The following is a 24,623-nucleotide window of genomic DNA, read 5'->3' on the forward strand; positions in this document are numbered from 1 at the left end:
TTTCTGACGACGAATAGGATAGCGATTATCATATAGGCTAGTTGCAACAGACGACTCGCAAGAAAGAAGAAGAAAGAAACGCCAAAAACAAAGAGAATTCTCTGAAAACTTCACTCAATATTATTAATAATCAAGAATGACAAAAATTAACCCACAAGCCGGGTTAAATAGCTGGAAAAATACGAAATTATCGAAAAATGATCAAAAATAGCAAAATCCTAGCAATCACACCAAAATAAAATATGAAATAAAAGAAGTAAGTTGCCAAAAATTTGGCTCAATCCGAATTCTCTAATGTCTAGAAAAAGGGAAACGAAATATTACCATAAATAGTAAAAAATAACTAAAAATTAAATTTCGAAAAGGAAAATAGTGGATTTTGGACTCGAAATTGATGCCCACCGAGCATAGTTGGGTGGCCACGACGTGCGCGCCGAAGAGAGCTTTCCGGATTGGGTCATAATAACGATTCTGATAACCGTAGCCAAAGTTATGACCAAATTATTAAAGACGTGTCAAAATTACCCCAATTAAGGAAAGATTGCATTTATTTTTCATCTTTACGCCTATCCGCCATCTCATGGTATCTCAGCGCCATCAACAAACTATCTGATAGATCAGCGTCACTCGACTCGGATCCTCATGCATCAATTTGCTTTTTTGTGTGTTATTAGTAGGGTGGGTAAATATTTATTAAATTGAATTTGGAACAATTGAACATAAGTATAGGAGCTTTAAAAGGTTTTATTAGAATCTATCCATACCATTAGATTAGTTTTTGATTATTTGTCAAATATATTGGTATGGACAATGACCCCTTTATATAATAATATAATGTTCAATAATGATATATCAAAATGAAGGTAATTGCAATAATCTACAGCTCCAACGCTTTCTTTTGCTCGCTGTAGCTGAAATCTGATTCAGCATTATGAAGTGACTGGAATTGATAACATGAAAATGACAAATAAAAAGACGAAAATGAGCGTATTTGAGGTCATTCTCTTAGTTGTACAGTAGAAAATGGAGAATGTAAAACTTGAAAAGTATTCTTCATATATTTACTAATTGAGTCATCAATAGAATAATCCCTTAGCTGATAAATACCATCTTATAGGCAGAATCTGAGATTATAGAAAACAAAAAGATTCTGATGATGACTTATGGTAAAAAGCTTCTCATATGTATTGATAAGAGAAAAATAAATCTTGCTCGCTATTATTGACAAAGGAAATTTAGATAGGGACATAATTTTCTTCAAGATCGTAGCACACATCTGTCACTCGTCAATTTACAACTTCGTTTTATGTACAACAACTGGCACCTTATATCATTAGTAGTATTTGGTGTAGTAACCTGCTGGAATATCATCAGCTCATGCTTCTGCGTCTTAAATTTTCACTATCTTATAATTTATTATAAACCATTCTGCCTAACTTCCCAGAAATATCCATCAACTGTAAGTTATCACTGAAACATCGTCTGAGATCGATCTTCTAGAATTAGGGGAACTGCTCTTTATCGGAGCCCAAATATCTGCACCATTGCTGCTGGCAACTCCATCAGTAAATGAAATTGGCACAAGACATAAGCCTTTGCTTTTAAGATTATGCTGCTCGACTTCCTTGAAATGATAAACACAAGCACTTGATTCAAACTACTCAACAGGGACAAAAATATATCATGTATAAACTTTTCAAAGCAACTCATAAGCAATTACTTCAACAAATACACGCAGATGTGCAACAGTTAAGTTCTAGTCCCTATTTACTATAGCAATAAAAGAAACAAATGCAAGCCAAGCACACTGACTTTCAATGTGAGAACTATTTCCACTTTCTCTTTCAAAATGACAGAAAAGAAAATTGGGTTTCCTTCATTTCTCGTTGTTCAGTACCAAGAATGATAAAATTGAACTTATTTTCCATTTGACTTGGTCTTCCTTAGTTTGGTTTCAGTTCCATTAGGCTCGTAAAGATCACTATCAATCTCAGTTGGTCTTTATGCAATCGATTGGATTAGAACTAGCTGCAACAATGGACATGATATCCATCTACGTTAAGAAGGGATTCCAATAGTGATCTCATGTCTCTCACTCAGAGTGTAAAATAAAACAACCTCCCTAGCAATCTTTGGACGACCTAATACAAATATGATATATCCAATATAAGTTAGAGACTCCAGTCGACCTTACGGCAAAGGTCGATTTGCGGTCAAGAGGACAAGTGTACAGTGTGATTAGGCTCTACTATTGTGCAACAACGTTGGAAAATTAAAAAATACAAATAAAATTTTGGAAGGCATTAATTTATCCCATGCTGAGTTGAGGTTATTATGAGGAATCGTATTTCTATAACTATGACTCATAATTTGAGGGCCCAATTATAGATAAATTACTGCTCAAATTACATAGGAACCAACATGATAAGCATATGATGAAATGACAGAGACTAAAAGAAATGTTAGCCAACCAAACATTGAATGGTGTACCAGTTTAATGCTCACTTGTGTATTAGTTGTCGGCGTACTAGATAGGTATGGTGCACTCAACACCTGAAAGCACCAAGAACTTCGGGTTGAGATTATTGTCCAAACATCCAAACAAGAATTGTATGGTTTACTTTGTCTTCAACATGGTTACAGACCAAGAAATCAAAGAGGCTTCCATGTTTATTGAAATTCAAAAATTTGAAGTAGCCTAATGAACACTTTCTGATGAAATAAATAAAGAAAATGCCATACCTTAACTTGCTCGTGAAGGAACCTAATGTATTCCATTGCCTCCAGAAGAACCGACGCTGTGTCTGTCTACAGTTGAATATATAAAAAAACAAAAAAGAAAAAGAAAAGGGTTCAGCAATAGAACGTAATAATTAAATTAGAAACATGTAAACAACGTTCTGATGAGTTGTTTTATGTATTGAATGGGGTCGATTTTTTCCAACTGCTATCCACTTCAAAGAACTCTATGGATTAATAACAAATATTTTTGGATTCAACCTCATAGTGTATTAATGAGAGATCATGTGAAAACTTATACATTGTAAATAAGATCAAGATTTCATGCAATCATAAAATGAAAATTTTCAATTGGTACCTTTCCATAAGGTGAGACAAGTTGTTGAAGAGCAGAAATTCGTTCACCGACCTTCTCTTTCTTTTCCTGTTGACAAGAAAAGTTAACGCGTCAAAGACAGTGTGGCAAAGACACACAATATCTTTTAAAAGATATAAATCACTAAGATCAAAAAAGGGCAAAGAAGAAAATACCAGGGTCTATTATGGAATACACTTCAGATGATTTTAACAATGAAGAATATGAAGTTTCTACCGATGATTGCCATGCATTGAATTATGAGAAAATTACTTTGGGTTGAATATTAGTGCAGAAAGTTACATGTGAACTCTAGGAGATACCTAAGGTCTGAAAAATTGTTAGACAAGTAAACAGAAAATCGTTCATAAACAGAGAAGGATTAAAGAGAAATTTTTTAATAAAATACCTTGGAAGAGAGAGGCGCATCAATCTTCTGTATTTTTTTCTTCAAACCCATGAGGCTACTTTGATCAAGAGAGACAGAGTTCCTTTTATGTTCCATCATCTTTTCCTCTATTGTTTCGTCTTGCCAAATAATGGACAAGTTATTACTGAAACCAGAAGATGAAAAAGCTTATATACAGGCGGCAATCAATTAATTTATTTTGCACACATATATATTGATTTTTAGTCGCCTACTTCAGCTATAATCAAAGTAGCATCAACAAATGTTTCATCGCATAAATATATGCATTTGTATTCAACAGAAAAGGTTAGTTAGTCCTTATACCTCTGCAACTACCACAAACTTTCCAGATAAGCAACAAGTGAACTGTGAGAATAAGGTATGTACTATCAGCTGATAGAGCATGTTTTTGCAAGCTTTAAAAGTCCACTTATAAGTAAATAACTAAGTTAAAAATGAATGAGTTGATTATTTTAAGCTTAGCCAAACATGCTGATGATAAACAAACTTCCATTGACAGAAGCTACCAGAAGCCATTCACGAGACGCACAAAAAAATATATGAATTAGTTGACAAATGGACATCAAATTCTTCTAAGAAACAGCAGATCTGAGGTAGAATTCTAGTACAATTTTGAACAAGCGATAATTTCCAGTGTTTTTTTACAATAAATTGCGACATTAAAATAACTTCATAAACATAAAAAAGTACAGATGCATATAAGGTATCATTTTCGATGGCAAGTATCATGTATTATATTCCTAAAACATGCACTGTTTTGGTCAAAATAATCCTTATGTCTGTGATATCACACAATTTAATATTCAAACATTCAAAAATTGTTTTAGAAGTAATCAATCATAGATAACATCAAACACATTATATAATTGTTTATAGCCTCAAAATAAGACAAGATTACATTATTTAGTTAGATATACCAGACATAATCTATTATATAAACAAAATGAGGCATATTATTTGAAGAAGTTCAATTTCTGAACCATCAATAATGGAATCTATACCAACTTTTAGATTCTCTTGGCTTGAGAATAGCATGCATATGGATTATTCAAGTGGATATCATAAATCGAACAACCTAGCTGATGGTGGAGCCATGACTTTCATGTAGGAGGGCGAAAACATATTGGAGGAGCAAAATATATATGTATTATGTATATATAAAAGAATTTTTTTTTATAAATCTAGAAAAGTTTAAAAATATTGCTGGGTTGTAACGACTAGGGCATGTGCTGAAACCGTTAACTCATATGTACTATTATCTGCTTTGGAAGAACATGTGCATCTTGAGAGACTTAATATAATCATGGTACCAATTGAACATTACAACTCCGGCAAGTGTCCAACTCGTTACCTCATACGTATAGTTCTCTTTGGGAGAGCCCGTGCTTATTTTACTCCCTCATGGACAGTACATATGACTTAGCCCTTGTTTGGCCCTCATTATTTGAAATTTTATTAGTTAGAATAGTGTGTATATATATATATATATTTTTTAAAAGAATGTGTAGTAACCAAAAAAAAATAAAAAAAGAGAAGGTTTCTGGATTATGTGTAATATTATTTTATTGGAGAATGTATGATTGAATAAGACGAGAGAAAAATGAATTATAATTTTAATATGAGTCAAACAAGGGCTTAAAGTCTAGGGCACAGGCTTGGTCCTTACATGACAGCTCCTGTCCCTCTGCCCCAGCAACCACCTAAAATGATTTCTAATTTGGGAAATGCTGGACTAAGTAAACAATGTCTCAGAACAGATTTATCCTTCTAATTTTCTTGTAATTCTACCTAAGTAAACAATGTCTCAGAACAGATTTATCCTTCTAATTTTCTTGTAATTCTACCTAAGTAAACAATGTCTCAGAACAGATTTATCCTTCTAATTTTCTTGTAATTCTACCTAAGTAAACAATGTCTCAAGAGATTACTATTATCTATGCCTCTGTCCTTTCTGTAGTACTATTGTCTTCCCTTTATGTAACTGAGAAAATTGAATTTGAAAGATTATTCTGTGGATCCAAATTAAATAATTCTTATCATTCGTGAAGCATGAATCTTCCCATTTGCAATTATTTATTATTGTTTTAAATATTCAATCCCATAATATTTTAAAGCAAAAAATTCATGATTTTACCATTATAACACAACACATGTACTACTATTCAAATTACTAGCTACGAATGGCAAACTGTTGAGCTCTTCCAATTCTATTAAACTAGTAATTTGTTAAAAAGCTCCAAGGGTTAAAGTGAACAAATTTATTTAATTTAAATTTTGACCTTCAACGAGCCCCCACGTGCACAATGGATTCATTTTTGTGTAAATAGCACGAAACGTGACTTGAACTCAGACTTTTGCCTGGTTGGAACCACATCAAAAAAGTTCAGACAAATTCAAGCAAAACCCATATAGGATTTTGAACGATTTCATAACATATTTGACACAAACACAGATTTTCTAGTAAAGAAAGTTGTAAGAAATTCAATTGACTTAACTCTGAATTGCCAGTGAAGCAATGTTTTTTGACAACATCATTAACAGAAAGAAATAGTATTAACAATATTTACTAACTTCAGTCAACAAAACAGAGTCTTTTACTGATGAATAGTGGGTTAAAGGACTCACCCTCAATGCAGAATCTACGTAAGAATCAGCAACAGATATCTCAACTTCTCATACAAATCTTCAAACCCACTTCAAGAATCCAAAATGGCCATAAAAATTCCAAAAAGATTCAACTTTACAGCACTGTCTTCAAAACCCACTTCAGAATTCCTCTCTGCGTATGTTTTTGAAAAAATTCATTATCCCTACTGTTCATGGTTCAAAGTGCCTAGGGATTAGGTCTTACAGTACCTCAACAAAAGTCAAAAGCTGTCAGCAAAGAAAAATTAAATCATCATTTTCAGTATTACAAAAAAAGGTTGAAGTCCAACCTTGAGGGCTTCTACCGTCCCGCTCCTTGAGTTTTGTGAGGGAGGTAAATCGCTGAATGTGCCGTAGTAGGTCGGGGAATAAGAGTTGCCTGTACGCTGCAACTACAAGGAATCCAATTCCATGTCTTAGGAATAGAATTCCTACACTGCGACTGTCAGCAAAGCGTGAGATAACCTCACTCCTATCCTTTGCACCACTAGGCTATGCTCCGGAGGACCATCATTTTCAGTATTACGCTATTTGTACAAGTTGTGCATTGAAATTTGATTGATAAAATAAGGGTATGTTTGATTATAAAGATGAAATTTGGGTAGAAAAAAATGACTTCAGGAAATTGAATTGTCTAAAAATTATTTTTCTAGGAATTGTAAATTATTGTATTTGATTGGTATAATTTTTCACGTGAAAAATATTAAAATAAAAGTATTTTTTGTGTTCATTTGGCTTTATTTTACATAAAAATTGTCAATTAAAGGAATAAAATTTTACTAGTATTGGAAATGAAATTTGTTTCTATTGCAAAATAATAATAATAATAATAATGATAATAATTTTAATGAAATTATTTATTTATCTTTTGGTGTTCATTTAATTTTTTTTACATGAAAATTGTTAATTAAAGAGAAATATTTTTTTACAATAATTTTTAAAATTTGTTTCTATTGTCAAAAAAAAAATAAAACATAAAAAAAAATGAAAAAAAAAATTGCTACCCAAAACATAGAAAATTTTTGCTAATCAAACATCCAAAAAATAGAAAGTTGGAATTCCAATTCCATTTTTCACGGAATTCCACTTCTGTCAAACACACCCTAAGTGTTGGTAAAATTCATGTCATTGATTTCTAATGATTTAAAAATATATTTTTGAAATAATTGGTGTAAATATTATTTTGTCAACAAACTTTGTAAATATAGCGTAACTCTTATTTTTATTCTTGTTGTCACACACAAAACTTGATCTGACCGACTCGATTTCAAGTATGTTCTGACTTAACTAATCCATCTTATAATAGATAATCGTGAAAAAACAGCTGGGTTCGACCGAATTTTGAATTAAACACAACCAAAAGGCACCAGAAAACTTGGATGAAAGTTGTGGAAATGGCTGAAAAGGTGTGAATCGAGGGAGGATGTTACATTTTTATTTTTTATTTTTAAAGTGCTATATATATTTGTTAACTGGATGATAATTTATGAAAGCAATGAAAAGAGCAAGAATAATAATAATAATAATAATAATAATAATAATAATAATAATAAGAAGAAGAAGAAGAAGAAGAAGAAGAAGAAGAAAAAGATAACTATTGTACTTTATTGACAGCAAATATTCAACCATGCCAAAGGGAAGAGGAAAGAAGGGAAGGAGTAAAATCAACTGAAAAACTAAAAAAACTTTTGAATTTGGATGAAAATGACCGCCGATAGTGAAGAATATAGCTACTTGTTTGATGGAATTTATTTGAAAATAATGAGTTATTGAATAGTATTTTTTGAAAAATATGTGATTAAAAAGTAAAGAAATTTTATTATTTTATTTGTAAAATATTTTATTGTGTGATGAAGAATAGTACTATAGCAAATAATTTAAAATTTTAAAAGATGACAAACGAAAACTAATATTTCTTTCAACTTTGTACGTTCAATTAGAAAAATATATCCCAAAAATGCTACAGCAATCCGAACCCCACCAACAGGAGGGGGTCCCATTTTTTCACACGAGACCCCTCCTATGGGTGGGGTTCGATCGGGCGTGGGGGGCTGTCAACCTCCCATTTTTGTAGCATTTTCCAATATATTATGATCAATTCAAATCTTATCTTTATATAATAGAGCCTGTTTGAGAGTAATTTTGAGAATTGATTTTTTGACCGTTAGGAGAAAAGTGGGGTCCACCTATGAGAGAAGAAGTCAAATATGACGGTTAAAATAGTGAAATAACGTTCAAAAAATTAATTTTTTTGGTGAAAAAATCTGGTCCAAACCGTCTCATAATAACAGTGATGGATCAAAGGGGTTAAAGATTTTAATGGCTGTTGTACCTTCGTTGTTTAATTGCTTGTGAAATAGTCATTATACTTTTTACATTTGTCATCTCTCACTCTGTCTCCTTTTATTTGAAAATTAATTTTTTTTCTCAAATAATTAGGAATGACGAATGGAAAACAACTTTAACCAAGTGTTTGAGCCCTATTTTTAAAGAAAAAATGTATTTTAAAATAGTAAATTGATTGGAAATGTGTGGTTGAAAAATAATAAACATTTTTTTTATTTACATGTAATATTATTTTAATGAAAAATGTGTGGTTAAAAAGAAGAGAGTAAAAAATGTATTTTGGAGGAAATGGGAATTAAACAAAGCCAAAACTGGGTTGCTCGGAAAAGCTCTGAAAGTAAATTGATTATTCCGAAGTATTTTAATATAATGACGATCGATAAACAACGTTGAAAGTAAAATGATCATTTAGATTTTCTACCCTATATTAGAAGGGGATTTCATAGCCAAATTTACTATACTCGACACAAAACGACCACTTAAAAACATTCTTCGTTGAAGTTTTGCAATGTCGATGTTATAATGATTAATCTAATTTCATTTTTATTCTGCATTCACTCAAGAATTTTAAGCGATGCAATCCATCAAACTACTGTGTATTTTACTTCAACCTAACTAAACATTTTTGAAATTGCTACAGAGACATCAAATTGGATAATATCGTCATGACACTTACTCTGAATCATGTCCTCATTGAAATTATACATTGCTTTTGTGAAAATGAAATCATTAACCATCTAGCTTTTAATAAAAGAAAATTGTATTACTTCGGCGCAACTTTTTAAATTTTAGAGTGAGGTACTTATCATATAGTGTAATATTACAATGAAATTATAAAAATAAAAATAAAAATTGGATTCAATTTTTTATTTTTTTATTTTTATCAATTTTCAATCATAGATTTTATCAACTTTTATCAAAATACACTAAAAATTAATTGAAGTAAATTAAAATTAGATTTTTAGTAAAATTTGGTAAAATTTGATAAAATGTATGATTAAAAAGTTACGAATGTTTTGAAATGTATGATTAAAATATATTATTCACTCTAACTTAGAATTTTAATCAAGTGGACATTAAAATCAATTCTTTATTTGATTTTGATAAAATTTGATAAAATATGTGATTGAAAATTTGTGAATCCCATTAATACGTTATTAAAATTAATTATTGATTTTGATTTAAATTAAATTCAAAATTTTAATCAGTACCAAACAAGGCCAAATTTATTTAAACCTCTAAGTACATAACACATACAAGCCGTTGGCTTACAATTGAGAGAATTGCTGGGTGTACACTATGCTTTGTACATCATGGTGTATAGCCCTCTCGCAATAGGGGGCCAACCATTTTTTAATTTATGGTGAGCCCACTCAAATGAGGGGCAACATGGTGTAAAATCAGCTTAATTCTATAACTTATAAGCTTGAGGCGGCTAAATTAATAAATAGTAAAAAAGAATGACAAAATTGTCAAACGAAAATTTGTGCTTTTTCTCTTCCTTTTTAATGCTTTTTGGCACCAATAAAGAGGTAGGCGGATTCTAAACACTGGGACCTGCGCATTTCTACTCCACATACTCGGAGAAAGCAAACTCATCCTAGCTAGCTACCGTTGATATATGAACAGATTTACGGCCTGTTCGATAGTGATTATAAGAATCAATTTTTTGATCGTTAGAGAGAAAAGTGGATCCCACCTGTGAGTGAAGGAATTAAAAATGACGACTGACTATTGAAAGTAATGGTCAAAAAATTACTTTTTTAGGGTGAAAAATCAGAATCAAATGGGGGCGTAGTGTGGGTCTCAATTAGTAGAAGCAAAAGTAGAGGTGGATGTAGTAGTTCAAGAAATGGGCCTACACGCTTTGCTCTTTCTCTGTTATTCAGTTACTCCCAAATGGGTAGATCAAAGTTTATACGAGAGACTATATAACGTTTATATGACATTCTATCATTTGTTAAGTTAAAATGCAGACAAATTTTTCATTCAATATTTTTCCTCCAATTTATTTTCGATGATCGTTTATGTACCATTTTTATGTACAAGTAAAAAAATTCTTATAAATAATAGGAAAAATTGCAGCAGAAGCCCCAAACCTTAAAAATACTTGCAGACTTTCTCCAAACCTTTTATTTGTGGCAGCCGTCATCCCTAACCTTTACATCCATTGCAGTGAATGTCGTTTTGGATGGAAACCGTCCAAATGCTCGTCAGTTGACTTCCCAAATAAAAAATTGACCACTTTTAATCAAAATGAAAGAAGGTAAAATCGTCCAAACACTTAAAACACCTTTTTATCTTCTTTTTTATTTGTTTTTCGAATTTCTGACGCACGACTAACGGGAAGAAGAGAAGAAAGATTTGCAACGAAAGGGACAATGAACTCGCCTGAAGTTGGAGAAGTCGATGACGAAGATGTTGGACATGCGTGCCATCTAAGGGGATCTCTACGGAAACCAGTTTATGGTACGTTTTTGCAGGTGTCATCGTTGGCAGCTATAGAGAGTAAAAATCTTGAAAACGTAGTATTTTTGAGAAACCCATATACCTGAATGTTGAGATTGTTACAAAGAAGTACTATAGCTCATTGTCTATAATCGATTTTGTGTTTTCGTTGTTTGTGGTGAACGCAATACGTAGAGTTTTTGAAAATTGCATGAAATGGACCATAAAGATAAAATGTTGTAATGAATACGTAGGAACATCTATTGTGATATCCATATTTGTTCTGATTAGCCTTGTATAATGTTTTCTCTTTTCAGGAAAGAACTCCGCCTATTTCACAGTCCACCTGAACCATGGTGGGATGTTTTTCAGTAAGATGCGGAATTACGTGTATGAACACGGTAAGATCAGCTATCTCGACTACGTGAATCCATATTTATTCAACCGATTTCTGTTAGACAATGCAATGAAGATGCTGGGTTACAAAGAGTAAATGAGATACATCTATAGGCTTGAAAAGAAAAGATTGGCAGAGTGGTCATTTTGGTTAGTTACTGATGCAGGCTTCATGAATGTTATAATATGGGTTGGTCCTACAAGAGTTACAGATATGTACTGTTTGCCGATACAATCGCAGTGTTGGAATTATCGTGGGATGAGAATGTACCAACTAGATGTATAGTGGCTGATATGAAAACTAGTGAGATTTTGGAGTATGTATGTCAACAATGAGGATACGGAGGTTGGACAGAAATCTGTTTGCAGTTGAGGTTTTCAATGACATGGTAGAGGGTGATGATTGTTACTTGGTTAATAAATTTGAAAGGGATCAGTTACGTGAGTCAGATGGTGTGGATAGCAGTGGAGACAGTGTAATGGACAATGTGGACATAGTGGAGGCACAGGTAGGTGCAAATGATCAACCGGTGGAGCAAATACGGGAGACGCCAACCTCTGATATACCATGTTCAGTTGAAAATGAAGCAGGAGTAGAAGTTGCAAATGATGAACTGGCTGGATTTACTGAACCATCAACAATTGGAAGTACAACCGTTGATCAATGGATGAGATTTGAGGATGCATCAAGAGTGGATGATCATGGAAACACGTAGTTTGAGAGTGCAACAGGATTGGAAGATCCTGCTGACACACAGTTCGAGCAGCCCACGTTTGAGGGCACAACGAGATTGGAAGATCTTGTAGACACACAATTCGAGCAGCCCACGTTCGAAGGTGCAACAGGTATGGAAGATCTTGGAAATGTACCTGTTGAACCCTCTGTCGAAGAAGCCATTAATGCTCAGAATACTGGCACAGGGTCTTCTGGTGGTGAACTAGAGGTGGAAGAAAAGGATAATGATAGTGGCCTGGAACATTTCTTCGATTCTGAATACGAACAGGAGGATGTGGAAGAGGATGACCAAGGCGAAGACACATTTTTTAGATTGAGTGACGGGTTAGACTTCGGGTTGGGGAATGTAAGCAATTAGGGACCTAATCAGCACAATGTAAACGTAAATGCAGTAAACAGTGGTTCAGACTACAGTGACTCGATGACCTGAGAAGTATGTCAAGTGGTGATGAAGCGGGTGCCAGAAGTAACAACAGGAAGGAAGTTTGGTTCAACCCTTCAATAGACATGGAGGACCCTAAATTCCAGATTGGTTCGTGAACTGTAGAGTGGTTTACCTGTTTGGGGGCCTAAAACGTTTATGTGTCATAGACTTGGGGCCCCTGATGCTTATTTTTAAAACGTTTAGGGCCTCCAAATTCTTATTTATCATAGTTTGGGGCCCCAGATGCTCACATTTCAAAGGTTTGGGGTTCCAAATACTCATTTGTCGTATATTTGGGTTTTTGTTATTCACATATACTAACACGTTTAAAATGTTTTGTTGCGCTATACAGGAATGAAGTTTGAGAATACAAAAATTTTGAGAGCGGCTAGTGTACAATACTCTGTGAATAATACAAGAGAACTGCGATATGTGAAGAACAAACCGCATAGGATAAGAGTAAGATATCAAGAGAATTGTCCATGGCAATGGTATGCCTACAAATAGTAAGATTGCAACCTAAGGATCAACACATTCTGGGACGAACATAGCTGCACGTTGGTTTGGCAAAACAGTAAGGTCCATGCGGGTTTTTTGGCTAAGAATTACCTACGTAAGTTCAGGTCGGATCCAAAGTTATCCATAAACAGTTTCATGGAAATAGTGAAGGAGGACTGTATGTATGAAATATCGAAATATCAATATTATAGAACAAGAGCAAAATGTGCAGCGGTTGTGACTGGACTTGTTGAGGAACAATACAAGATTCTTTGGGACTATGGGGAAGAGTTGAAGAAAACTAACCCTGGAATTACTGTGCAGGTTGAGGGAGCATGAGGTGTGTTCAGGAGAATGTACGTATGCTTGGGGGCATGTAAAAAGGTTTCAAGGCTGGTTGTAGGCCTGTGATAGGACTTGATGGGTATTCTTTGAAGACAACACACAAGGGTCAATTATTGGCAGCAGTGGGGATTGACGCTGAGAATTGTATGTTTCCAGTTGCTTGGGCAGTCGTGGATGCATAGAATAGAGCCAACTTGGTTTATAGAACTTTTGGTGGTGGATATAGAAATGTATAATAGTAAGGCTTGAACTTTCATAACTGACAAGTAAAAAAAATTGGTTGAAGCCCTGAATCAATGTTGTGAAGGTGTATAACATAGGTGTTGCGCTGGACATTTGTAAAACAATTTTACTCTCAAACATAAAGGGCTAACTTTGAAGAATTTGTTCTGGGCTGCAGCTAAGTCTACAACTGTACCAGAGTGGAATGCAGTTATAAATGAGATGAAGACGGTGAATGAAGAAGCCTTCTGTTGGTTTAAGGAGAAGCCTGCAGCTTAATGGACGAGATCCCATTTTTAGGAGCATACGAAGTGCGATATCTTATTGAATAACTTGTGCGAAGCTTTCAATGCCTCCATCGTTGTAGTTAGGGAGAAGCCTATAATCACAATGTTGGATAAGATAAGCCATCAACAAATGACACGGGTGGCTGCAAAGAGGGAGGCAACTCAAAGGTAGGATCGTGCATGTGGTCCAAAAATTGTAGGGATAATTGAGAAGGCTAAATCAGAGGCCAATGTGAATATTGCTCGTCTTCCTCCTCAACTCAGTTTAGTGTTCAACAGGCTTTTCAAACATTTACCCCTGAAGTTGTATTCTTCATGCAATGATGCAATGAAAGAGAAAAATGTCTAGTTTCAGTTAGTGGAGGAAAACAAAACAATGATTTAAGAGTGGATTACTACTTACTGAAGATTTTAGATTTTATTTTTAGCCCTTGTTTGAGCCACATTATATTCCTAAGAATGCATTTTTGAATAGTGTATTGATGCAAAATGTGTGGTTAAAAAATAAAGAAAAGTTTTGGATTTGCGTGTAATATTATTTTATTGAAGAATGTGTGGTTAAAGAGATGTCAAATCACTGTTTAAGAATGTTTTTTTTTTTTTTTTAAATGTGGCTCAAACATAGCCTTAATTTTCCCACTGATGCCCTAACTTAACTTGCCCCACCTTTATTCCCTTCCTTATCTTTAGAATGACATATGATAAGCATTGCTTCTTTCTTTGCTACGAGAGTGAAATCAAGCTCAAGCCAAACAAAGGAAAGAAAGACATATATAGGGATGGTAGATAGACTAAGTAAGATTACTAGCTTTGTCCGACTGGGTATGGTCCCGGCTTCACTGCCCTTATTATACTTTTGGCTCTAGCCTAGAATAGAATAAAGTCCCAGTGCAGAAGTAGAGAATTCAAGTGAAAAAGAGTTAAATCCCCAGGTACAATGTAAGTAATTTTCGAAGGTACATTAGGCATTATCAAAGAAAATAGAACCATGGGTTCTATTCACATCAGTTGATATAACTGATTGATGAGAAGTCTCTGTAAAGTTACTATGCCAATAGTCTTATGTGAATATTGCTCGTCTTCCTCCTCAACTCAGTTTAGTGTTCAACAGGCTTTTCAAACATTTACCCCTGAAGTTGTATTCTTCATGCAACAATGCAATGAAAGAGAAAAATGTCTAGTTTCAGTTAGTGGAGGAAAACAAAACAATGATTTAAGAGTGGATTACTACTTACTGAAGATTTTAGATTTTATTTTTAGCCCTTGTTTGAGCCACATTATATTCCTAAGAATGCATTTTTGAATAGTGTATTGATGCAAAATGTGTGGTTAAAAAATAAAGAAAAGTTTTGGATTTGCGTGTAATATTATTTTATTGAAGAATGTGTGGTTAAAGAGATGTCAAATCACTGTTTAAGAATGTTTTTTTTTTTTTGAAAAAATGTGGCTCAAACATGCCCTAAATATATTAAGGTCATAATTATACAATTAATAACTACATGTACGTATTCATAAGTCACAACTTATTTATTGTTAACATATTATCAAAAATATTAAGGTCACAATTTATTTCATTGACCACAAATCAAAAAATCTATAAGTTACAATTTATTAGTTAATCATGAATTATAAAATTAGTTGATCATATATTATTTTTCAATCACAAATTATCAAATTTTTAAGTCACAAATTAACCAAATAATTGGTCACCAACATCCCTCATACATCATTACTTGGTTACAAATCGACCAACCCATCTGGCACCTCTAGATTCAAACAATATCGTTGCTACACCGCAAAAACTAGATTCGAAATACTGCTATGGCATCACCACTACTGTAGTGCCGATGAGCGAAGACATAACCTTATCTCATCATCGCCATTGATCTTTTCCCAAGTCGAGACTTGAGTAATGGCCTCATAATGTCGGCATTTCTATTAGACAAAGCATTCATATACAGTGCGACGCTGCCTTTGTTTACTACAGTCTCTACCAGTTTTATTTATATTCTTACTCTCCCTCCCCTCGTTAGACTTACGTAATCTATTACTAGGTGATGCCCCAAGTTCCTGTGATTGTGCACAGAAGTTATACAGCTCCTCCGATGATCAATTGGTGAACTACACAGCCCACCACATTGTTGTAGAAGCATTGTGCGGAGTGGTGCTGCATCGCGCAGTGGTGCTACGTCATGCAAGGGCCAAAGAAGAGATTGTGGTGCATTGTTACCGTGTCACTGGCTGGAGCTACTATGTTACTGATCGGAGAAGAGATTAGGTATGGTGTCAGCGACAGTTCGCGTTGATCATAGTCGGTGGGTAGAGAGAGGGGGATAAAGTGAGAGGGGGAGAGAGAGAGAGAGTAGGAATATAAGGCCTCGTTTGGTAGCCATTTTCTTAAAAATGTATTTTTCTCTTTCTTCTTTTCAACCACAAATTTTTTATTAAAATAATATTACACGCAAATCAAAAACTTTTTCTTATTTCTCAACCATATATTTTACATCAATTTACTATTCTAAAATGTATTTTTACATAAAAATGCATATCAAACATCCCCTAAATAAATTAAGGTTTGGAAGTTTAATTGGATTGGGGGACATACAGGAGCGAATCTAGGACTTGGAGTTAGCACGGGCGGGCGATTGGTTATCGTTGGTCACAATAAAATATTTCAAATTTAATATAACAATTATTTGTGCTAAAAATGAATATATATTATTTCTGTGACAATTATGGTTTCAACCCAATAAGTGACGTATTGGCCAAGAGTTGTATAATTCAAATGACCGAATCCTTTTAATTGCATCTAAATCTCTAAAGTCTAAACTTGAACATATATAATTTTGTTACATTTAGTGTCACAAGTCAATGAGTGCAATGATGGTCAAGGCCTCAACCATCTTAAAGTGGGGTTAAGGGTTCGAATCCGTTCTCTTGCATTAGCTTTAGGAAAAAATTGTTGAATCAAGAAAATAGCACTATAAAATGCTTTGAAGAAAAATCGAACCCAGGACATCATATTTTATAGTGAAAGCCTCAACTAGCAACGCTATAGGAGATTTTGGAAAGAAGGTGAATTATTAGATATATAATATAAATCTTTCACCTATCATCAACAAAAAAAAAGAGCTTCCGACGGATTCAGTACGGGCGGCTGCTGGGACTCGTCAGGTGCTGAATTCGCCCCTGGGGACATAGTTATATATATTAATTTATAATATAATTTTAAAATATTAAATTGACATTTGATTTTTGATTAAATATACTTCATATCTTATTTTTGAAGTTTGATCTTTAAATAGCTACTCTGGTGTAATTTTCATACAACTAATTCGGAGAATAAAGACGAGGAATTTTTAGTATTATCAAGACAAGAACATTTGTACAGTTAATAAAGCATCGACCTTTTCCATGTAGATAAAAGTCAAGGACAGGATAGATTCCTAGTTTTGACTGGGGCCGATGGGATTGGAAAGTACCAATCGTTAAATCCTATTGTTGTGAAAACAATGTGAGCCCCTCTTTGGGCTCTATTATGTGCTTGATTAGTACAAATTATTTTTTTTATCGTTAGAAATAAAGTGGATTCTATCTCTGAGAGAATAATTCAAAAATGACGTTTGAAATAATGAAATAACGATTCAAAAATTGATTTTATTTGGATTAAAATCTCTACAAACAAGTAGTAAAATTATAAAATATTTTTCTTTTTCTTATTTTTAATTACATATTTTTCAATAAAATCATATTACATATAAACTCAAAACTTTTCTTTCTTTCTTAATCTCATATTCTTCAAAAAAATTTACTATTTTAACATGCATTTTTCTCAAAAACTCATTAAACATGAGCTAAGTATTGTCATTATGAATAGGTGTTACTAAGGGCATCTCCAACCACAACACCATTGCACCATTTTTTGGTGCAAAATTACTCCAACCCAACACCAAAGTTTGCACCATTTTGGTGCAAAATGGTGCAAAGTGTAAAATGCCCATTTTGCCCTTATTTAACATTTTCGAAATAAATTTGTTGAGGGTATTTATGTAATTTGCGCTATATATTTTTTAATACAATAAATTATTATTATTTTTTATTAATATTAACATTATTTGTGTTTAAAATAAATTTTAAATGTAAGACATAATAATTAATTAATTAATTAAAAGACGAAAACAATTTAAAATACATCAAACACGATTATTTATTAAAGTTAACACGAAATATATTAAATAACAATTTACGTTCTATGTTTACTAATTGTATTTTTATTAATTGTTCTATGTTTTTTTTTAATTTATTAATGAATTTAATCTTTTTCGTAATTTAACGCAATTATTTATTTAGTAATTTATGTATTTATGAAATAATTAAATAAATAATATTTCAAATAAGTAGATTATAAAGAATAAAAAAGGGAAGAAAATGATTAAATACTGTTCATTTGGTGTAATTTTTGGTGTAATGGTTGGAGATAAATTTTAGTTTGGTGCAAAATTTCGTGCAGGGTTGGAAATGACCTAAGAGAGGGAAATGAATGGGTTAATTCAATGTGGCGTGCCCAAGAGAGGGACTAAATCTTCAGTGATGATGCTCCTGTCCAATGCCTATGTGCCACCTCGATGGGTGGCCCATCACACACTGCCCAATGCCTATGTGCCACCTCGATGGGTGGCCCACACACTTCGAGGGTGTGTGGTGGGCCACCCATCGAGGTGGCGCACCTTGATAGGGTGGTCGCATCGCCACGTGGTGCAATCACCTAACTGAAGTTTCTCTCCAAGAGAGGATAACTCATCGAATAAATACAATTTGACTATTTCATCATCAAGTAGGGTATAGAATAAAATTATCACATTGTAATATGATCTACCAATGCACGACAATAAAATATGTAGATTATATTAATGTGGATTAGGGATATGTTCTAATCAGAAATGATCTAATGAATACCGATATCTAGTTTATGTTAAGCACCCGTGACTTGACATACCAAACAACACTCATGCTCATTAAATCATTTTTCATGTTCTAATTGTGCACCTGGTGTAATATTACATAAGATGAATGTATAAGTAATAAAATTAGATAAAAAGAATGAAATTTAGAGGGTGTTTTGTACGGATTAAAATTAGATTTTTTAATAGATTGAATAATGTTTACGAGTAAGGGGCTTTGGACGGGGTGCCAATTACGAGTCGTTGACCCGACTGAAGGTACCTTTCAATTGAACAATGTATACAAGGACAGGGCTTCCGATAGTGATTTTGACCCCTAAATGGAGCGCTGAGAGTTTTTGCGAACTTTCAAGTGCAAAAGGTAACAAGAAATCAGCAAATATAAAGCAATTAACCATCTGTGAACTTTCATAAATATGCCTGAAACTCGATAGGATCCCAAAAACACCTAATGAACTCAACATTCACATTTACATTTGCTTCTGAGTCCACAGGTTGAATAAAATGTAAATTTATGGCAGCAAGTTCGCTCCTTGGCTGTTGCACCTTTCGGATATGAACACGACTGTGGAGGAAAGACAAGAGGCGACGTAATAACACGAGCACGTTAATCAGGAGCATAATAAAATGAAACTGTTCCCTAAACCAAAGATCACTTAGCATCAATTCCTTCATTCATCCTGATCCCTGATGATAAACAGAACGGCAGATTACAAACCGAAAGTGAACAAACTGCATGGATATAGGCAAATTCATTCGACGCCAAACTATGAAAATAAATAGTAGAAGCTAACAAATGCATAGGGCAGGCCCCAATCCTCTGGAAATTTCTCAGTCCCTGCCCCAATCTCAAATTACCGGGAGGCAGGGTAACTTCAGGGACCATGTTTCTTGTCAACGTTCCATTAGGAGCAGGGCACCACGAGTATTGGGACGGGCAATTTTTTAATTTTTTTTTGCCATCCCTAACAAAGCAACATGAGAATTACATAGAGATGGTCTACTCTGAACTAAAACACAGGTTCTTGCTTTTTACCATCAGTGTTTTCGTGTATCAGGTGTTAATTCACCGGCCAAAATCAATGTACTCAAGTTAAACCAAGCATTAATTAGGAAAACCTACTACACCCACCTCCCTATATCTCTACGACTCCATGCGTGTTTGTGAGAGAGAGAGAGTGAACCATTTAAGATTGTCCTGTATCGAAAAATTGCTGTTTCTCAAAACAAATTTTCAAGCCAGGACAACCAATCCACCGAACTTCCATTCGCCAATGCACAGGAGTTCATTACATAGGCAATCATGTGTAAGTCGATTGCGTGACAGTAGACACACTATTCAATGCAGTGTTAATAATTCACGGCCATATATGAAGATTCTTTAAGTCGAAAACTACATAAAAATGGCGATTACAACATTTGTCGATTGGAATGCTTTTGATTGAATCATTATATCCGTCTTTCTGATGGTTTTAATTTCAGGATTAGTCTGCTTTACTGTTTATTACTGGAACCAGAATTTATATCTTACAAAAACACAAAGCAGAGAGCAAGCAGAGAAGGTGAAGGACATAAATTAACAAACCTGTCTTCTCCGCCGGAATTGTATAATGTACCACGAACGGACCACCACATAGCAAGGGATAAGAATCCCGGCCAATTGAAGAACAGATACCTGATACTGAAATATTCGCAAAAATTTAAAAAAATAATAATAAAATAAAAAAACTAAAGAAATAAAAAATAAAATAAAAATTGAAATTGCCACATAGGAAGGAAAAAAGTAGAATGCGAATACTTCTTTGACAAAACCAAAAATAGAACACGAAAATCTATTGTTGAAATGATATCCGAGTCCAATAGGAATTCAAATTCCAGTAACGTGATTGTAAACTAATTCGCTAACATGTTCATATCTCAAAAACTCAAAAGAAATATAAAATTGAACGTACATGGAAGAAATCTGATGATGCCTGCACCATCCCAAAGTCTCTTGTGACCATTAAAGTTTGGTGTATCAGCAAGAGTAGCATCAGCTGAAAATAAGGAAAACCCACATTTCACATATTTGCTTGAAAAATTAAAAAAATATACATCAAAATTCACTCATGTCCGCTCACAACGATAACCACAGAGCGAAAACATGCAAGAGTTCCACTTGCAAAGGTACAGTCATCATAGTCTGATTGCAGAAACTGACTATCAGCTGTCGTGAAAGGCAAGAAATGAGGATCCCGAAGACCAATATGTTGAGCCCATGCTTGCCTGAGGTAAGGAAAGAGATGTTATGTATTTCGTAAACTCACCCAAAAAAGCAAAAAATCTATGGCGCCTGTTTTGCATGCACTAGTAGATAGGTCTAGACAATATGGTGAACACGGTTTTAGCTGCTTCTTGTTTATCAGTACTATCAAATTCTCCCCACCAAACCTACCAATAAAATCAAGAAACAACACACGAGATGCCGTCTAGAATTGATTTAAAAAATTTGAATTAGAAATTCATTTCAATGACTGCAAACCAAATAAACTAAACAACACTTTGACAATGCATAAAATTTGAAGTGCTCTCTAAAGTACCATAATTTCCTTAAAAGCATTCCGATTTGTGGATCTCTCTCTCTCTCTCGCAAATGCCATGCTGAATACTAGACATTCAAGAGCAAAAATTTCCATAAGATGCGTTCCAGAATATACCTGATATCAATAGTCATAACATCAGCATTACTTCTTGGAGTTGGAACCGTATAATTGGGTGAGAAAACCTGTTAAAGAAGGCATTGGTTTCATATTTCCTCTGTTATGAGAAGGTCACAAAATTCTGCCCGAAAAACAAGAGTAAAATCCCAACCTGATTGCATATTTCACAGGTTATACCACCCTTTTTGTTGCACCATCTCTGAATGCACTTTCGATGGGCAAACTACATTTCAAACAAAAAGAAACGCAAAATCAATATTGCAATAGCTCGCAGAAACAAAAGAAAATGATATATTTTCTTAAATTATATGATATTCAGAATTACTTCCATTTTTTCAAATGAACAACTGAAATCGAGAAACAAAATACGAATTTCCAGTCATATTAACTACAATTAAAAGGATGATTATCATACACCAAACAAACATTCACCAACAATTTAAAACATACAAATAAATAATATTAGATTCTATATTAATTAATAAAGTTGCAACCAACTTTCAAAGCGTAGCATTGAGAAATCCGTGAATCCATTCTTTAATAGTCCCTCGCCAAAAGTAAAAAAACAAAAGGATTGTGAAAAAGTAGGCGAATATTCAGATTTCAAGCAAACACGGCTAACACTGAACCAATGGACGCTAAAGAAAAACAAACTCTGAAAAAAGAGACATTAATCCTATAAACAGAATGGAAAAATCAATGAATGGAACTTTTTTTTTTTTTTCAACAAAACCCACTTGGATTGTCTAAACATTTCAACCCAAATTTTAAAAAGAAAAACCCATAAAAGATAATCTAAAAGGACTGCAAAAGGTAAAATAATAGAAGAAAATCCAAGAAAAAACCCCAACCAAAGAAAATGAATTGTATAAAATGTTCAATAACAATAATAATAATAATCCAATCAAATTCAACAATGGCAGGCACCTAAAATTACAAGGAACTAAAAAAATTAAAACCACAAAAATAATCAAAAATAATCAGTAAAGGACAGTAAAAGGTGAAAAAATTAAAATACAAGAGTACCCTTGCAAGCATTACAAGAGAACTTAAAAACGGTTAAGCCCACGAAAAACAATTCAAAAAAGGAATATAAAAGGCAAAGAAACACAAGAAAATCCCTTAAAAATTGAAACTTGCGAATTCCCTTGCTAGTATTAAAAAAAAAAAATCGAAAAAGGACAGCAAAAGGTAAAGAAACACAAGAAAATCCCATAAAAATTGGACCTTGGGAGTTCCCTTGCAAGCATTACGAGAGAACTGAAATAAATAGAAACAAAATTAAGCCCACAAAAAATAATTCAAAAGTAAAGTAATATAAGAAAACCCCAGAAAAAAAAAAAATACCTTGAGAGTGCCATTGCAAGCACAAGGAGCCTCCATATCTTTCTCCTCGTCTTCCTCTTGACAAATCCTACATTCTGTCACGCTTTCCTTTGTTGAACTTCCTTCATCAATACCATTTCCATTAAAGCTATTATTTTTTTTCAAAGAAACCATTCCAGTAAGTGCATTAACTTTTTCAGCAGCATTAAAATTAATGCTAGTTTCTCTGTCACTCTCTGATGATGATGATGAATCCTCGAAGCATGCAGCAAAAGCGATTATTCTATCAACACAAACCATGAATTCATCAACCATTTTTTGCTTCTCTGAAACACAATGAACAAATTTATAGAGAGAGAATAGTGGGGCGTTTGGTGGGGGTTTTAGAAGGGTGGTGGCGGAAGTTGCAAAGTGGACATTCTTGGAGGTGTGTAAAGACGAGATTAGCCCTGATTGGTGGGTTTATTTACACGTTTGTTACAAGAAATATCTTTGTCCTTACGCCCTGGTTCAATGCTGGTAACTACTTAAGTATCGTGTTTGCTTAGCCTCGGAATTAAAATCAGATTTTTAGTAGATTTTGATAAAAGTTAATAAAATATATAATTAAAAAATTATGAAATTCATAGAATATATGGTGAAAATGAATTGATGACTTTGACTTAAATTAAAATTAAAATTTTAATTGACACCAAACGATGCGAACAAATTACCTAGGGCTTGGTAATTTTTTATTTCTTTAATAATTCAAAGTAATTTTTTAGTGCAAAATAAAAATTTGATATTTAGAGCATGTTTGAGTTTTTTTATTTATTTTTTCAAAAATATATTTTTTAATTGTGATTTGATGGAGAATTTATAATTAAAAAATAAGATAAAGTTTTAAATTTGCGTGTAATATTATTTTATTGAATAATGTGTGATTGAAAATAAGAGTAGAAAAATGAATTTTATAAAAAAAATTAGGTCCAAAGCTTAATAAATTTTAGTAAAAGTTGATAAAAGTATGACTAAAAAATCGCAAACTATGTGAATGTGATCAAAATTAATTATTAATTTTAATTTAAATTAAAATCTGAATTTTAATCACTATCAAACAAGTATTATTTTAAATTGCACTATGTGACAAGTTTAATTAAAGATAAAAATATAAAATTATAATTTATTTAATTGATTTAACTTTTAATGTCATTTAAAGTGGTGTTGTGCATCAATGATTGCTGACATTCTCTATCCATTTTAAAGGTCAAAGTAGTTGAAAATATTAAATAAGTAAATAAATATTAATTTTTGGGCCCTCATTTTGCCCCCATTATTTATGATTGTAATTTTTGGTATAGTATCATTTTGAGCAACGTGTGATTAAAAAAGAAGAAAATTTTTTGAATTTACGTATAATATTATTTTATCAAAAAATATATAATTGATAAAAAGAAAAAAAAAATGAATTATAATTTTAATAAGGGCCAAATGATTTCTTTTTGCAAAATAAAAGGATTTGGAGTATGTTTCAATTTGATTAAGAAGAGAAGTAAGTAGAAAGTTAAATTTTAAGTATATTTTTATTTGTAAATTGTAATCCTTTAGAGTAGAATTTTTAATTTAGAGAAAAGTCACTTATTTTAAAGTAAATATTGCTATATACTCAAAAATAAGTAATTTATTATCACTAAGTTTGATTAATGAGAATTTATTTATTTTAAATTCACTTATTTACTTTTGTATAAACATTTAAACTTAGTCAAATATGTTCTTAGTGATTAGA

The 24,623-nt window shown here is 33.0% G+C and overlaps 2 protein-coding genes across 5 annotated transcripts; both read right to left on the reverse strand.

Annotated features, from left to right (window-relative positions):
- Window positions 1-1,078: 1,078 nt before the first annotated feature.
- LOC111393587 (transcription factor bHLH153-like) lies at window positions 1,079-6,388 on the reverse strand. Of its 4 annotated transcripts, none has more exons than XM_023019191.1 (6): window positions 6,150-6,388; window positions 3,504-3,648; window positions 3,098-3,163; window positions 2,743-2,808; window positions 2,506-2,553; window positions 1,079-1,657 (listed from the first exon to the last, which is right to left on the reverse strand). In XM_023019191.1, the coding sequence occupies exons 2-6, from the start codon at window positions 3,600-3,602 to the stop codon at window positions 1,454-1,456; spliced, it is 483 nt and encodes a 160-aa protein (XP_022874959.1). In that variant the 5' UTR covers window positions 3,603-3,648; window positions 6,150-6,388; the 3' UTR covers window positions 1,079-1,453. The 4 variants fall into 4 exon arrangements, with proteins under 4 accessions (XP_022874959.1, XP_022874960.1, XP_022874961.1 ...); XM_023019192.1 differs by having other exon boundaries at window positions 1,079-1,624; window positions 2,491-2,553; window positions 6,150-6,387; XM_023019193.1 differs by having other exon boundaries at window positions 1,079-1,624; window positions 6,150-6,386.
- Window positions 6,389-19,195: 12,807 nt separating this feature from the next.
- LOC111393589 lies at window positions 19,196-23,248 on the reverse strand. Its single transcript, XM_023019195.1, has 7 exons — window positions 22,880-23,248; window positions 21,684-21,755; window positions 21,530-21,597; window positions 20,954-21,098; window positions 20,786-20,869; window positions 20,419-20,514; window positions 19,196-19,520 (listed from the first exon to the last, which is right to left on the reverse strand). The coding sequence occupies exons 1-7, from the start codon at window positions 23,171-23,173 to the stop codon at window positions 19,509-19,511; spliced, it is 771 nt and encodes a 256-aa protein (XP_022874963.1). The 5' UTR covers window positions 23,174-23,248; the 3' UTR covers window positions 19,196-19,508.
- Window positions 23,249-24,623: the final 1,375 nt, after the last annotated feature.

Source organism: Olea europaea, chromosome 4, assembly GCF_002742605.1.
Source record: "Olea europaea var. sylvestris chromosome 4, O_europaea_v1, whole genome shotgun sequence".
NCBI lineage: Eukaryota > Viridiplantae > Streptophyta > Magnoliopsida > Lamiales > Oleaceae > Olea > Olea europaea.